The sequence below is a fragment of the Oncorhynchus keta genome, chromosome 34 (assembly GCF_023373465.1).
Source record: "Oncorhynchus keta strain PuntledgeMale-10-30-2019 chromosome 34, Oket_V2, whole genome shotgun sequence".
In the NCBI taxonomy this organism is placed as follows: domain Eukaryota; kingdom Metazoa; phylum Chordata; class Actinopteri; order Salmoniformes; family Salmonidae; genus Oncorhynchus; species Oncorhynchus keta.
Genome location: NC_068454.1, coordinates 48,408,188 through 48,425,597, shown reverse-complemented (window position 1 = coordinate 48,425,597; position 17,410 = coordinate 48,408,188). Strand labels below are relative to the sequence as shown.

Genomic DNA, 17,410 nt, shown 5'->3' with positions numbered 1-17,410 from the left:
AAGGGGAACTACCATCAAAGAGTGGGACACCGACAAAAACGTGCTAAATGGAGTAAATGCATCCCTCCACATTTTTTACATGCAAATAGCACTTGAGTTCTGTGATATCTGTAGTGCTCATGGAATTACATTATTGAGAGCTGCATTACTTTTCTAAAACATGATTCAAAGACCTACATGTTTACAAGAGTTATAGGTCAGGTCAGTGCACACAAACAAATAGCGACGTATCAGACGGTTCTGGATGAGGCAGGAAAGCAAAGGACAACTATGTATGGGCATTACTATACAATAACAATACAGAAATCTAATCATGAGCCATCCTAACAGTCCATACTATATGTAGGCTACGTAGTGTTCTGCTCGAATGTACTGTAAGTGTGTCCTTATCAATATATAACTATGTCCAACTGTTTTCCACTGTTTACCTGGGTTCAAACAGGATTTGTTTTCATTCAAATACTTTAGCCAAACTTGATTGAGGGTGCCTGGCTTTTAACCAATTGTATAGTCCCACAAGTGCAACCTCTGCCCATCTGGCACTTCTCAAACACTCAAAGTATTTGAAAGAAAACTAGTACTAGTTGAACCCAGGTCTGCTTGTTTATTCTGTTTAATAGATGTTTAATAGATGTTCAGTAGAAAAGAACAGTAGAAAAATGTTTGTCAAAAAGCATATGCACCAACCCAGTTGCTGTATTTAGAGACATTGACATTGCTCCTGTAAAGTACTTATGCATACATTATAATCATGATTTGTGTAATAACTCATGTCCTCTTTCTCCCAGGTGCTGATCTCCATATACTGGCTGGGTAGGAAGGCACAAAGCGAAACTTTCTATAATAGACCTAACCTAAACCTCAAGGCCTTCGAACGACTACTGGGCAAAACAGCAATAACCAAGGTAAATGTATAACCTTACTGTACATACTGTACGCTGTGCTAGGCTAGGTTAACACTTTATTACTCTTTCGTTTTTCACTCTATTATACTCTATATAACCTATTCTTTTTTATGTTTGCCCCTTTTAGTAATTATATTTCTATGTGTACTGTATTAGTAGCCTGGTCCCAGATTTGTTTGTACTGTCTTGCCAATGTGTTTAACCACCGGAGTTTGCACGATGAAGACAGGCTACGGTATTAGCAGTATTCAAAGTAAAGCTGCCTCACTGTACTTCAGTGGGCTAGTTAAATTTGGGGTCCATCAGTTGATGGACATTCCATTTTAGTTTGGTCAATTCGCGAAGTGAATTGAAATTGCAATTCAAGAATGGAAAGATGTCTTAGTTTCAGTTAGGATTTTTCAACACTTTATTTGGAATTTCACTTCATGAAACTGAAATGAATTGGAATGGACCTCAACCCTGATGTACCTGTACATTGTTATTCAAACTACAGTTTTTGTGTTGTGTGCTACCATGTAAAGGTTTGAGTAATCAGCATAGCTAAAGTAGGAATCAAATCGTATGAATGAAATCCTCTTTTAGCTATGTGTTGAGGAAGCCAGCCCATTGGCCGAGGGGCTTCAGGCTCAGAATACTTGACAGTCTGTACTAAAACCATAGCAAAGTTAAGTCATAACTGATCCAATCTCCTGACGCAGCTATTTTAATCTTGTTTACTTCAGAAGCCCATAGGTCACTTGGTACATGCATAAAAGTGTGTGTGTGTGTGTGTGTGTGTGTGTGTGTGTGTGTGTGTGTGTGTGTGTGTGTGTGTGTGTGTGTGTGTGTGTGTGTGTGTGTGTGTGTGTGTGTGTGTGTGTGTGTGTGTGTGTGTGTGTGTGTGTGTGTGTGTGTGTGTGTGTGTGTGTGTGTGTGTGTGTGTGTCGTAACATTGCTGAGTTTTACAGTTTGGTCTGTTTGTAGTTAGATTTACCAAGCACATTCAAGCCCTACGATTACACTCAATACCATGGGATTTTATACGATTAAAAACAGGCAAAAGTGATGATTAGTTAAAGTGATGGTTAGTTACAACATGTTCCATGCGTTTATCTGTTCCAGTCCGAGCTCAATGAAGCGATGTTAAGCCAAGCTCAGTAGGGAATAGCATTGTTTAGCCCTGGATTCAAAGTCAATTTTTGATCGGACATTGTCTGTGTCAGTTATGGCACCCTATTTCCTACATATTGCACTACATTTGACCATGGCCCACGGGGATGTGTTCAAAAGTATTACATTATGTAGGGAAATGGGTGCCAGTTGGGAACAGAGGCAGTTATTGTTTCATAAAGAGCGGCTGACAAGTTGTTGCTTGTTGGGAAGCAGGCTGGTTAGAGAGGCTCCAGGCCATTTTTTTTATTTTTTTTATTTTAACATTTATTTAACTAGGCAAGTCCATAGAACAAATTCTTATTTACAATCACGGCCTACCAAGAGGCAAAAGGCCTCCTGTGTGGACATGGGATAAAAAAGAAAGTAGGACAAAACACACATCACGACAAGACACCACAGCACTACATAAAGAGATACCTAAAGACAACAATACAACATGGCAGCAACACAACATGGTAACACAAAATAGTAGCAACACAACATGACAACAACACAACATGGTAGCAATGCAACATGATACCACAACATGGTAGCAACACAACATGAAAACAACACAACATGGTAGCAACACAACATGACAACAACACAACATGGTAGCAACACAACATGACAACAACACAACATGGTACAAACATTGTTAGGCACAGACAACCGTACGAAGGGAAAAAAGGTTGAGAAAACAATACATCACGCGAAGCAGCCACAAGTGTCAGTAAGAGTGTCCATGATTAAGTATTGAATGTGTAGATGGATATAAAACTGTCCAGTTTGAGTGCTTACGCTAAGCCAGTCTTTAGACCGTCAACATTTATCATGGTTGTCACCGTCACACAACGCATGTCTAACTGGGTTGTGCTTGTATGAGGCAGAGTGGAAAACACTCTGAAGTTTGTGTGTGGGGGAGGTGTGTGTGCGTGAGTTGTCATGTACCCAGTGAGGATAACCCTAAAGAGCTAAATGACTAAGAGACACATCACTCTGTCTTCAAATTAAATTTAAATTAAATTAAATGTTATTGGTCACACACATATATTTAGCATATTTAGCTGTTATTGCGGGTGTAGCGAAATGCTAGTTCCTAGCGCCAACAGTGCATTAGTATCTAACAATTCAAAACAATACAAACCAATCTAGAAGTTAAAGAATGGAATTAAGAAATATATAAATATAAGATTAAGCAATGTCGGAGTGGCATTGACTAAAATACAATAAAAAGGAATACAGTATCAATCAATCAATAAATCAAATGTATTTATAAGCCCTAACATCAGCTGATGTCACAAAGTGCTGTACAGAAACGCAGCCTAAAACCCCAAACAGCAAGCAATGCAGGTGTAGAAGCACGGTGGCTAGGAAAACCTACCTAGAAAGGCCCAAACCTAGGAAGAAACCTAGAAAGGATCCAGGCTATGAGGGGTGGCCAGTCCTCTTCTGGCTGTGCTGGGTGGAGATTATAACAGAACATGGCCAAGATGGTCATCTGTGAACATTTGAACAACAGGGTCAAATAATAATAATCACAGTGGTTATAGAGGGTGCAACAGGTCAGCACCTCAGGAGTAAATGTCAGTTGGCTTTTCATAGCCAATCAGTCAGTATATGTATATCAGTATATGAGATGAGTATGTGATGAGTAAAGCAGTATGTAAACATTATTAAAGTGACTAGTGTTCCATTATTAAAATGGCCAGCGATTACAAGTCTATGTACTTTGGAAAGACTCTTCCTAGAGCTGGCCGCCTCGGCCAAACTGAGCAATCGGGGGAGAATAGCCTTGGTCTGGGAGGTGAATAGTCTGAAAGAGCTCTAGAGTTCCTCTGTGGAGATAGCAGAACCTTCCAGAAGGACAACCATCTCTGCAGCACTCCAACAATTAGGCCTTTATGGTAGAGTGGCCCGACGTACGCAACTCCTCAGTAACAGGCACATGAGAGCCTGCTTGGAGTTTACCAAAAGGCACCTAAAGACTCTCAGACAAGATTGAACTCTTTCGCCTGAATGCTAAGCGTCACTTCTGGAGGAAACTTGGCACCATCCCTAATGTGAAGCATGGTGTTGGCAGCATCATGCTGTGGAGATGTTTTTCAGTGGCAGGTACTGGGAGACTAATCAGGATCGAGTCAAAGATCAACGTTGCAAAGTACAGTGAGATCCTTGATGAAAACCTGCTCCAGAGTGCTCAGGACCTCAGACTGGGACAAAGGTTCACCTTCCAACAGAACAACGACCCTAAGCAAACTGCCAAGACAACACAGGCTTCGGGACAAGTCTCTGAATGTCCTTGAATGGCCCAGCCAGAGCAAGAAACCAATCAAACATCTCTGGAGAGACCTGAAAATAGCTCCAACCAAACAGAGCTTGAGAGGATCTGCAGAGAAGAATGGGAGAAACTCCCCAAAATACAGGTGTGCCAAGCGTGTAGCATTATACCCAAGAAGACTCGAGCCTGTAGTCACTGCCAAAGTTCTTTAGCAAAGTACTGAGGAAAGGGTCTGAATGGTTATGTAAATGTGATATTTCAGTTTTTTATTGTTAATAAATTAGCAAACATTTCTCAAATCCTGTTTTTGTTATCTCCTTATGGGGTATTGTGTGTAGATTGATGAGGATTTAAAAAAAAAACATTTTAGAATAAGGCTGTAACCTAACAAAATGTGGAAGAAAGCAAGGGGTCTGAATACTTTCTGATAGCACTGTATATAGGGCAGAATCTTCTAAGATGCAGGGCTGCATAACCGGGTGGAAGCCAGATAGTGATGGCTATTTAACAGACTGGTGGCCTTGAGATAGAAGCTGTTTTTCAGTCTCTCAGTTTCAGCTTATCTTTATTTTTTACCCCTTTTTCTCCCCAATTTCTTGATTTCCAATTGGTTGTTACACTCTTGTCCCATCACTGCAACTACCATATAGACTCAGATGAGGTGAAGGTCGAGAGCCGTGCATCCGCCGAAAAATGACACCTCCAAGCTGCACTGCTTTTTGATGCAATGCTCGCTAAATCCGGAAGCCAGCTGCACCAATGTGTTGGAGGAAAGACCCAACATCTGGTAACCATATCACTGTGCATTGCTCTCGGTCCCAGCTTTGATGCACCTGTACTGACCTCGCCTTCTGGATGATAGCGGGGTGAACAGGCAGTGGCTTGGATGGTTGATGTCCTTGATCATCTTTTTGGCTTCCTGTGACATCGGGTGGTGTAGGTGTCCTGGAGGGCAGGTAGTTTGCCCCCGGTGATGCGTTGGGCAGACCTCACCACCATCTGGAGAGCCCTGCGGTTGAGGGTGGTGCAGTTGCCATACCAGACGGTGATACAGACCGACAGGATGCTCTCAATTGTGCATCTGTAAAAGTTTGTAAGGGTTTTAGGGGCCAAGCCAAATTTCTTCAGCCTCCTGAGGTTGAAGAGGTGCTGTTTCTCCTTCACCCCACTGTCTGAGTGGGCGGACCATTTCAGATCGTCAGATCGTCATGATGTGTACGCAGGGGAACTTGAAGCTTTCCACCTTCTCCATTGTGTTCCCATCGATGTTAATAGGGGTGTGCTCCCTCTGCTGTTTCCTGAAGTCCAAGATCAGCTCCTTTGTTTCGTTGACGTTGAGTGAGAGATTATTTTCCTGTCACCACTCTCCCAGGGCCCTCACCTCCTCCCTGTAGGCTGTCTCGTCATTGTTGGTAATCAGGCCTACTAGTGTTGTGTCTTCTGCAAACTTGATGATTGAGTTGGAGGCATGTGTGGTCATGCAGACATGGGTGGGAGATTGCATTGTCTGTGGATCTATTGGAGACAAATTGAAGTGGGTCTAGGGTGTCAGGTAAGGTGGAGGTGATATGATCCTTAACTAGCCTCTCAAAGCACTTTATGATGACAGAAGTGAGTGCTACGGGCGATAGTCATTTAGTTCAGTTACCTTTGGTTTCTTTGGTACAGGAACAATGGTGGACATCTTGAAGCAAGTGGGGACAGCAGACTGGGATAGGGAGAGAATGAATATGTCTGTAAAGACTCCAGCCAGCTGGTTTGTGCATGCTCTGCGGACGCGGCTAGGGATACCGTCTGGGCAGGCAGCCTTGCGAACCTTTTAAAGATCTGGCCATTTTTTTCAATTTTCACCTAAAATGACATACCCAAAACTGCCTGTAACCCAGGACCTGAAGCAAGGATATTCTTGATACCATTTGAAAAGAAACACTTTGAAGTTTGTGGAAATGTGAAATTAATATAGCAGAATATAACACATTAGATCTGGTGAAAGATAATACAAAGAACAAAACATGTGTCTTTGAAATGCAAGAGAAATGCCATTATATTACTTAGGAGTCTAGCCGCAATTTAGATTTTGGCCACTAGATGGCATCAGTGAATGTACAAAGTTTTAGACTGATTCAATGAACCATTGTATTTCTGCTCAAAATGTTGTATCAAGACTACCCAAATGTACCTAATTGGTTTACTAATACATTATCAAGTTCATAACTGTGCACTCTCCTCAAACAATAGCATGGTATTCTTTAACTGTAAAAGCTACTGTAAATTGGACAGTGAAGTTAGATTAACAAGAATTTAGAGTTCTGCCGATATCAGATATGTCTATGTCCTGAGAAATGTTCTTGAAACTTGAATTTATTTTTTAAAGGGACAGTGCATATTAATCAACATTTCAGTTAAAGTGCCGGTTTTAGCCAGTCAGCTAATTTTCAACCGCAGTCCCTGGGAAGGTTATTAAAAACAATTACAATACAGACAATCAATGAGTAGTGAGCACACACAGAGCATCATTGGACAAGCAAGACATAGCATTAGACAGAGCAACATAGCACAAAAAGCAACAGGGCAAAAATCAATAAAAGCAACCAAGTGTTTCCACTGCTCACAAGCTACAGACAACAGACAACATGGAAACTGACAATACAAGCTAGGGATTATTTCACAAATCTGATTGACCTTTAGCCATGTCTTCATGTTTTTTGTAAAAGTGTGATAGGTGGTGCAGTTATGTGGGTCTGATGGCAGTGTATTCCAGACATGGTAAGCTCTCAAGCACCTATCAAGCACTTTGAGAGCCTGTTTGTAGACAGACTGAATGGGTTTTAATGTTGTACAGCAAGCTTGGGCCCAACTAGTCAAGCAGTATGTTAAGTGGGGGAGTATCATAGATTTGAAATACAGTTTTGCTACCTCTGTAGTCAAACACTTTCGGTATAAATCGTAAATTAGCTAGGTTGTATTTGGTTATTTGAATGATATTTTCCACCTGCTTTTTAAGAGAGGTTGGAATCAAGTATGATGCCAAGGTACTTAAAATCAGATTCTCCCCTGACACATAGACGCTAATCACCTTGTTCACCTTTGACTCAGAAACCTCTCTTATGATGAAGACAGGTTGAGTGTCATTTCCTAGCACTGAGCCCAGGAAACCAGTGGAGGGTTTCTGTGTCAGTACGCTGACAGAGTCAATAAATTCACACTGAGCATGTTGATTTTACCGATACCGGATCTTTGTTGACATTTGACAATGTGTGGACTATTTTATCGATTAAAAGTCTCTCAGCCGACACTAAAATTGGATAGTTTCATAATACAATGTCTTAGTCTCACTGTAAAACAAATAATGTTTTGGGATACAAAAACATGTAGCATCAGTTGAAGAGAGCTACTTATAATAAGAAACACATACCGCCCTTTAGTGGTTGATAAATATAACTATATTTTCTCTTTAAAACTTATCAAACTCACTGTAAGAAGACAAATATATTACACAAACAGCTTTTTTTCTACTTCTATTTAATAATAGTTATTTAAATTAAGTCGAATAGGTTTTGTTTTGGTTCGTGGTGTTTAAGGCCAGGAGAGCAGGTCAGTAATTAGAGAGAGAGACTTTCCAGCGGTTTGCAGAAGTATGTCTTCCCTAATTGACCCCCCATAGATGTAACGAATATAAACCAGGAGCTGTGCTAGGCCTGCCACGTCTGTTAACTCATCCAGCTGTAATGCATAGAATTTCCTGGCTTGTATGTGAAGCAGTAATTGTTTCAAATCATCTCCTGCCATGTCACTGATGTGTCGTGAAACAGTGTTGTTTGATGAAGGCATTGTCTGTATAGGTTTTTTGGCCTTTTCCCCCAGCATTGTCCCAGCCATATCCGTGGAAGCAGGAAGAATTAAGTCCTCCACAATAGTATGGGGCTTATTTGTCCAAGCCACTCGGTAGCTCGCCATATAAAATGATTCTAACCCCTTCTTATTAATGGTATATGTTGCTTTTAAACATGTCTTACTACTCGAAAGTCATCTTAATTCTCGCTCAAAAAACTCCAGTGACTCATTTTTCAAATTGGCTGTGGCTGAGGAAAGGCACTACTTCCAATATAAGTGAACGCCAAATCAATGTAGTTCTCATCATATTTGCACCACTTGGATGGTCCAACGACTCTCTCTGTCTGTTGTTCGGTGCTTTCCAGGGTAAGGGGGCAGTAGCTCTTCGGCTGCATCAGAATTACAACTGTCAGTGTCCATGCTAGCTGGGCTAACAACAAATGTAGAATTACTGATGCTAGCATTGGATGTGGTCGTGGAAGCAGAACAACTTGTGTCGTTGACAGGTGCAAGTGTAGAGCTGGTATGTGTCTCTATGGACGCAGATCTTACTTTTTTGAATCATTGAACCATTTTCGAGCAAACGGAATGAGCAGCAGCTACATTTGGCTACATGTGACCATTAGTGGAATTCCCGTGAGAGAGTAACGGTTAATGTGATTGGATGTTAATTACTTGACTAGACTAGCTGTATTTGACATTGTGTTGTTACTTTGCTGAACACTAGATGGTTTCATTTTATTTTTGGCAGTGAAACGAGGCTGCTCAGGCGAGAAAAACATCTCACCCAAATGTATAGCCCCATTGGAAAATATTAATGGGCTGTTTGAAAATGTGAAGATGTATTTTTTTTTTATTTGGCGTACCGCCTACGGCATTGCGCTTACCCCTGGGGGTACCCCAGTTTGGGACTACCTGTTCTATCATATTATAACGGACAATCATATTATACACAACACTAAATAGACGTTTACTCCCCCCTTTCCTTTTCTCTACTTTTCTTCCTTACTGGACCTCTCAACTCTACCCTTTCCGATTCCTCTTCTCTCCTCCCCCTTCTCGTCCCCCGTCCCTCCTCCCACCTTCCCTTTCCAATCTCCACTCGGCTATTCTCTCGTTTACCCCTTATCTTCCCCTCCACAACCCTCATTAGACTTCTCCCTCTTTCTACTTTGTCTCTCCTCTTACACTTCCCTCCCCTTTTCATTTCCTGTGTCCTTCCCCTTCCTCTTCAACTTCTCACCTCTTCCTTCTCTATATCCCCAGGTTGTGGGAGTGACGCGGAGGTGGACTCAGTCTTCAGGATGGCGGCGGACAGTAACAAGGATTCGCTGCACTACCGCCGCTCGTTGGTCATCGCACCCAAAACGACCACACAGTTCAACCAGTTCCTGCCCACCAAGGACAAGCCGGCGGCCTACGTGCCAGCACCTCTCCGCAAGAAGCGGGCCGAGCGCCACGAGGACAGCCGCCGAAGCTGGGCCAGCCCCAAGTACACTGAGGAGGATGGCACCTTCACCAGGTAGCAGAGTCATACACACACCAGTAGCTTATACACCAGAAATCAGCTACCTCGAGTCTTTATCCACAGGTGCTGCTCTAGCAAATCCTTTCGGATGTACGAAGGGGCTATAGAAGTGTAAAATTTTCATTCCGGTCTGTTCACTCCTCTGTCAATGGTTAAATCATCATGAAGGGTGGGGCTCCATTCCATTTTAATGCAGTATAATTCAGGTGAATTGGTGTCCTTCTGTTAAATGGTAATGGTATCGAGTCAAACCTTGCCACCCAGTTTCTTCGATCGTTATGAAACTCCATTGCAACACAAGCTACAGTAAGCTAGCTCTATAAGCCAGCTTTTTTTCTTTCACACCAAATAAAACTATTGCTTTGCACTGGTGAATACTGTATAAGACATGAATCTGACTCTATGTGGTTTAAATCTACTGTATGCCATACCCTGATACTTGCCCTTGTCTTTACACACTCCTCTCCTATCATCTCCACTGTCTTTCAATCATTCTGCTGGTTGGTTCTCCCATGGTTGTGTATGGTTGTCCCATGTTTATGGTTGTGTGTGTGCACTGTACCATCATATGTTGCGACTAACCTCGGAACACTGACCTCTGTGAGACCAGGTCCGAATCCTCCAACAACAGATGCATATCCCAGGATTCCCTGCCTGCCGCCCAACTGCAGTGGGCGTACGAGTACGAGAGTGGCAGTGGCGATGATTCTGACCCCGAGCGGCCGGACCCCGACCTCGTTCTGGATGACCTGGCCAGCCGGCGCTTCCACAGTCCCTCCCCTGCCCTGCCTACCAACTTCGCACTACCAATCAGCCCTGTGGAGGCCGGGAATGCTGTGGGATTAGGAGGAGGGGGAGGAGTGGTTTCAGTGGCGAAAGGAGGGACCTGGCCAACGGTCACAATGACCACAAACACAAACGCCCCACCGCGGCAGACGGTGACCTGCCTCAGGTCAGAAAGCCTGATGCTCTGGGATCTGACCAGAGCGAGAGAGAAAGAGAGAGTGCTTCTTCTGTTATGCCTGCCGGATGAACGAGTATGGGAGAAAGAAAGAATGAGAGAACGCTTCAGTTTGCATGGTTTTCTAGAACCATGAGTGTAGCAGGCCACCGTGGTCTTAACTTGCCGGCTCTTCTAACTGATAGATTGAATACGTTTGTTTTGTTTGTGTGTTTGATTGATTGTTTTCTTTTATTGTTTTCTTTAGTTGTATTTGCTCATTCCTCTTGCAGTTGGATTTGCAGTGACTTGCCATCCGAAATATCCAATTTCACATTGACCCGATTTCATTTACTTGATTTAATTTAATTTACTTGATTTCATTGGTCATGTGTTTTTCGTTTTGGTTCTGCCTTGCCCTTTACCTCTATCCTTGTGTGCTCTCATTGGAGATTGTGTGCCGTTTACCCAAGGATGTTCCAACACCATACGCTCCTTGCTCTGCCTTTTGATTGCTTGTACCTTCCTGGTAAACCCTTTCTCCTCATACGATTGGTTGGTCTCTCTTTCTCTCTCTCGAGTAGTAGCAGTGGGCCAATGACGCCGATGTGCTCCCCCCAGCCTCAGATGGGCTCAGTCAGGGTGGACCACCACCGTCCTCTCCCCACTGACAGCCTTCTCCGACAGATGTATGACGATTCTGAAGACGAGGAAGATGATGTTGGGTATGCTGACCCCATTCAGGACGACCTGTACGCTCGCAAAGTGGGTGCGTTGCCCAAGTCAACTGTCGACGTGTCATATGACAGGTTTCTGCCCAAGTTCTGGACGCCTGAGGAGGACACCCACGTGCAGAAGATCAAACTGGGGTCCCAGAGGAGACCCTGGTACAAGAAGATCCAGGGCTTCAGGTCTGTGGACATACTGACACAGGGTGAGGGGGGGACGATGCAAAGAGGGCCAATGTTAAAGACCGCACATGCATAAAAAATTACAGCATCATACCCCATAACACAGATTTAACGTCATCATTTAAAGCACTTGCATTCCATTCACATGTTCATACTGTACATTTCAAATACTACATTACTACATTAGTACATACAATGCCAACATTTACAAACCACACACCTCATTTCCTTACTCTTTCTTACATTCACTATTTCTAATGTCACATCCCATTCTTATTGCTAACAATACTTTATCACTCTATCACCAACTATTTTCATTATCTTTCTATCACAGTTTCCTGTTTCTATCTCTTTCTATCACAACATTTTCCAGTGATTTCCTATAGTCTGTTTAATGCATGTGATTCTAACATCATTCATAAAGCTTTCATTTGATTGATAAGTTGGGTCCGCACTGCTGTGGGGAACTATTCTACTCTACTTTTACACAACTTCACTGTATTGATTCCACCTGTCTGACTTCTGCTTCTCCGTTTCTCTCTTTTCTTCTCACTTTGCCTTACACTCCTTTTCCCCACTCTATTTTCCCTCACTTTCCCTCATCAATCCTCCCCCCTCTCTCTCGTTCTGTCTCTCTCTCTTTTCTGCACCCACTCCTCTCTGGGGCCATAGCCGAAAGAAGTCTGGCGGCTCATCCTCTGACGACTCTGACTGCGATGTCAGTCGCTGGCTCTCCTCAGCCCCTTCCGGCCCCTCCCCCTCCTCTCACCCCCATGCACCTGAAGGCTCCGCCCACACCAGCCTCCCTGCTGGTCAAAGGTCGATACAGCTGCTCGATTGACTGTGAAATCACAGGAGCACTGGTCTAACGCATTGCCTTAAAAGGGCAGGAGTTCTGATTGGCTGCCCTCCCTCATGTACTAACAACAATACTGTGCTGAAAAGTTTAGCTAGTAACTGTGCCCTAACATGCCTTGAAGAGCAGTTTTGAGAGATATACCAGTTATACTGAGGTATAATCACTTTGCTGTCTTGCTGTTTAGTCCAATTTGCATCAGTACATATGTTAAGATACTGTACTGTGTTTGCCAAGCACTTACGATTTGAATAAGCTGCTTCAGAATACAAGGTCCTCAGTTTGATGCAGCCCAGTTTTGAATCAAATAGCCTTCTATTTTTTAAACCTCCTTTTCCTAGCTCTTTCTGCTTTCCTCCTATTCTACTTGCATGCAACTCATCAACCCTCTGTCCTGTCTCTCCTTCTCCTCTCTCTTCCACCCCCCTCCTCCTCCAGTCCTTACAACACTCAGCCACAACACACTGCCCTCTACCAGCCCCCCAAAAAGCAAGCCTCCAACATCCCATACTTTGAGCGCTTCCCGGTGGTATTCCCTATGATCGACCCCACCTCCGGCCCCCGGCTGGTCAAATGCGAGAAGCGTCCCCTTCTGGGGCGTGACAACCCCCTGGATCCACCAGAACAGTTGGATGAGTCCCTGGCAAGCATCTTCCCTGACCTGGAGAATGACGACATGTTCGCCCGACGCACCCAGGCCTTCCACTCCAACTCGGCGCTGGCTGTGCTGAAAACCCGGGTGTGCGTAAACCACTTGTCCGACCACCTCTACGCCTCGAACCCCCAGCTCAACATCGCCACCCAGCCGCAGACACCAGGCAAGGATCACAAGACCGTCATCCCCGACATCGAGAGGGACGACTTCATCTTTCGGAAGTTCAACCAGCCCCAGGATGGTCGGCGGCAGGGACCACTGTTGGGTGCGGCCGACAGCTACAACCCGATGACCATCCCTGAGCCCTGGGCACTGCCTGCCAAGCTCCAGGCGCGGCTGCTCTGCCCCCCCTCACCTTTGACCCAGGAGGTTGAAGCTGAGAGCAGGGAGAACCATGAGGAAAGAGGAGATCGTGATGGGCACCCTAAAACGGACGACATGTTGCTGAGGAAGTTTGGGGTGGTGCTCGGGGTGGGGGTGGGGGCAGTGCGTGTCCAAGGTCAGCGGTCATATCTAGGTATGTCGGCCAATCAGATGGGTCCGTCGCTGCCCACTTCCTGTAGCGAGGTTGACCTGCAGAAGATGGTGGCGATTAGGGAGGCGAGTCGGCTGAGGTACAAGAAGAGGATGATGATTGAGAGATTAGCCTTTCTGAAGAGTTAGGAACTAAAATGGCTGCTGAAAACAACAACTTCGCTACAGTGCCTGTTGCTCTCAGAGCAAATCTCATATGGCACCCCAAACCCTATATAGTGCACTGCTATGGGCGACAGGTAGCTTAGCGGTTAGAGCGTTGGGCCAGTAACCGTTGCTGGTTCAAATACAAGGTGAATAATCGGTCAATGTGCACCTGAGCAAAGTACTTAACTCGAATTTGCTCCAGGGGCGCTGTACTACTTTGACTGACCTGGAGCCACATAGGTCTACCGTATAAGGCTCTAGTTAAAAGTAGTGCACTATATAGGGAATAGGGTGCAATTTGAGACAGAGACTCAAATCTCCAGGTTGTGTATTGTTGTTTTCTTCTTTAACCCCCACACCTCCCGCCCCCACACACACACCGGTGCTGTTTACTTCTAATAAACCCTTTTCTGTCTGTTATTGAAGTGCCCTAAATCGCATGTGTACATGCATTGATACGGAGTGGTGCTTATTGAAGGACCTCATAGAAGGAAATTTCAATTAACTATATTAAGCACTTCTCTACCAAAAACAAACATGTGCCTTTCACACTAACTGCAACAAATTGATAAAAGACAACTTTACAGTAAATGTATTTTAACACATAAACCCAGTGGTGGAAATGTAGAAAAATAACCCACGGTTATGTTACCTCAGCTTTTGACAAAGTGGTTTGATTGATTAGGTCAAACAAATGACTTTTTTTACGCAGGTTGTGGTATTTTCTGAAACCATACAAGCTATACGATTCTGAAGCTCTAAAACGCAACACTCTAAGTAAATGACCTTTCTGTACAACTTGTATAACTGCTGCTAACCTTTTTTTAAGTGCTAATTCTAGACACCACCACATGAGTACTGTCGTCAATGCATTAACCAAAAATGTATACCTCCTTCAGAATTAACACAACAAGACCCATTCTGTTATACATTTGTTTGTTTTTTTGTTTTATTTTATTTTTTTGCTCATGGATTGCCTTTGCCTGTGAATTTAAAAATACTTTGTCCCATGCTTAATAAAAATAGACAAAAACAGACTGAAAACTTGTCATGGAATTAATCGGAGGTGGTTCACGAATGGCGAAGCATGATATCACCCAAGCACCTCTATTTGCCTTAGAATAACACAGTGTCTCTCAACATCAGAGGACTTCACACTGACTTGGGGGAGCAGTATGAGCACAGTGGTATGAAAAGGGATTTGAACATGAGTAAGATCTATATATAACACACACTCACTCTCATGGACAGACGCACATAACATAGGATAGAACAGACAGGGATGAGACGACTAAACAAGGAACATTTGGCCCATGCTTTGGCTGAGAGTTTCCGTTTAGGGGGGTGGAGACTTCGCTAGTTTTGTTAGTATCTTTTCTCATCCCTCCTGAACCTAATCAAGCATCTTACGCAATTATGCAATATTTTAGTTTGGGGTTTCTGAGATGAACCCCATACTTACCCCTAGACACTGCACCAAACCTGGGTTCGAAATCCTATTTGAACTCATTTAAAATACTTTAGCTGTGGTCAATTGAGCTTGCCTGGCGCAATGGATTCAATAAAGAATTCTCAAAAGTGCAAACCCCACTCACATGGCACTCCAGGCACTGGCAGTCAGGCTGAAGTAAACTCTCAAAGTATTTGAGACATTTCTAATAGTATTTCAACTCAAGTCTGCACAGCAGAGGTAGATGATGATCATAGAGCATACGTTTTTTAATAACGAAGACAGACATGAAAACCTAGACTGAAATTCCCCATCGTCGTGTGAGGGGATGAAAGCTGTTACCTGCCACTCTTGGCAACGTGAAAACACATACACAGTTTACACACACACACTCTGACATCACACCCCTCCATATGTATTTGGACAGTGAAGATACATTTTTTTACTTGGCTCTATACTCCACCATTTTGGATTTGAGATGATGTCTACCATGTTAGGTGACAGTACAGAATGTCACCTTTTAATTGCGATGAAGTATTTGGATTAAGTATAAGTTCACTTAGTGTATTAATTTAAAGTACTTAAAGTATTCCTTGCACGCAATACCTATTAGGCATTACTTAATCCAAAACACAACCAAAACAAGAGTCACAAGCTTGATGTAGTCATTGTGTGCAAGGAATATGGGACCAAACACTACACTTTTGACTGCTTTAGTACACTATAAGTGCAAATACTTGTGCTTTCTTCAAATGAGGGGACTACATTTAAAAAATGTAGCTTCACTGTCCAAATACATATGGAGGTGAGTGTACATATGAAGCATACACACTTTCCCTCTCACAAATTCACAATCACACTCACACTCTTTCTATTTCTCTGTGTGACACACTCACAGGACAGGCCATTCAAACATGGGTCTGAAGCATCTGGATGTATTTCCCTCACACATGGAAAACTCCTGTAGAGTTTCCAGTGACATCCCCCTAAGCTGTGGTCTCGAAGAGATGAAAGGAAGGTGTTACTCTAGCTGTGATACACACCCACCTTCAATAAAAAGGACAGTGAAACCCCAGGAGAAGGAAGCTGAAGTGGAGTGGCACTTGACTATGCATTGCAATGAACCATTATGTGTCCATCCATGCACTTTACCTTTTCCCCTTCCTTTTTCCCCTACTATATGAATCTTGAAGACAGAGGCTGGAGGTAGCAATCCCTTACCACAGGTCTAGGATTAGATTCCCAATCCTGAATTTAACCATTAGAGGGAGAGAATAACTCCAGACACTGGTTAGGGATCACTTCACCTATACTTATTCCCAGAGTAGGAAAATAAATTCTGGCCCAAATGTGACTTTTCTTGTCTGTGTGGTTCTCTTTTCTGGTTCTCCTAGACTGCTCCAAAAGTATGACGTTGCTAGCGATGGGTGAGTTGATTATGTTGGTTCCCAGGAATGTGGCATGGTCGTGTTCTCTCCACGGCCTCCCCCCACAATGCAATCACAGAGCACTTCCTGCCTCCTTCCTCCTTTTGCTTTTGTGTTGCTGCTCATTTACTAGTTCCCTCACTCACTGACTGACTGCTATACGATGACACTGACACATTGTTGGGGATTGAATGGCGCCGCAGGGCCAAACCAAGGGGGGTGGGACACAGCATTTTGATAAGGCAACAAAGTGGAGTGAGGGGATTGTACACACGATACCAATATGCTGGGTCATCCAACCAAACATACTGTATGTTATGTCCAGCTGAGAGTTAGAAAATGTTTGAAGCACAGGTTGTAGGCTACCATGATGGTTGGTTTTGTGTAACAGACAGACAAGATAGAGAGACATTGATAGCAGTATGATTCAGAAGTTTACAGGTAAGTCAAATGCAGTGGATGTTTTTGGCCATAGACAACTTTGAAAGCTTTGAGTAAACAAGCGTATTTTGCAGAATGGGGTGGCTGAGATATACTGCATGGTTTGTCTAACCCATTAGGCTAAAACCTCATCAAGCTTGTGTTTAGCGTGACTCAACTGTTGCTTATTTTGTTTGCTTACTAATACCTAACTAAGAAATTTGAAAAATGGGGAACATGTTTTGTTTTTAGTCTTAATGGTGTAATGTAGATAAAAAGTATTGTTTCATCTTCAATGAATGTTGAATCTTGTTTTTGTTTTCTGTGTTCTTACAATAAACTTATGTGTAAAAGTATGTTTCAGTTTATTTAATTGAGATTTACTTTA

At 43.3% G+C, this 17,410-nt stretch overlaps 2 protein-coding genes across 12 annotated transcripts in view; both read left to right on the top strand.

The window, feature by feature from the left end:
* The window catches only part of LOC118367564 (LIM domain only protein 7-like), a 127,107-nt gene that overhangs the window by 59,277 nt on the left and 50,420 nt on the right, over positions 1 to 17,410 (top strand). For 9 of the 11 annotated variants that reach the window (XM_052493949.1, XM_052493953.1, XM_052493950.1 and 6 more), the window contains 3 exons: positions 789 to 905; positions 9,421 to 9,676; positions 16,570 to 16,602. In XM_052493949.1, the coding sequence (XP_052349909.1) occupies positions 9,459 to 9,676; positions 16,570 to 16,602 (251 nt within the window). In that variant the 5' untranslated portion in view covers positions 789 to 905; positions 9,421 to 9,458. Of the gene's footprint in view, positions 1 to 788; positions 906 to 9,307; positions 9,677 to 16,569; positions 16,603 to 17,410 lie in introns of all 11 variants that reach the window. The other 2 variants (XM_052493951.1, XM_052493956.1) reach the window with 2 other exon arrangements.
* Positions 12,406 to 14,762, top strand: LOC127915121 (LIM domain only protein 7-like). Its single transcript, XM_052493970.1, has one exon. It carries the CDS (start codon positions 12,928 to 12,930, stop codon positions 13,705 to 13,707), a length of 780 nt encoding a protein of 259 aa, XP_052349930.1. The 5' UTR covers positions 12,406 to 12,927; the 3' UTR covers positions 13,708 to 14,762.

Bases quoted from the DNA above. Each gene is read 5' to 3' on its own strand.
- LOC127915121 (XM_052493970.1), top strand. From the start codon at position 12,928: ATGATCGACCCCACCTCCGGCCCCCGGCTGGTCAAATGCGAGAAGCGT.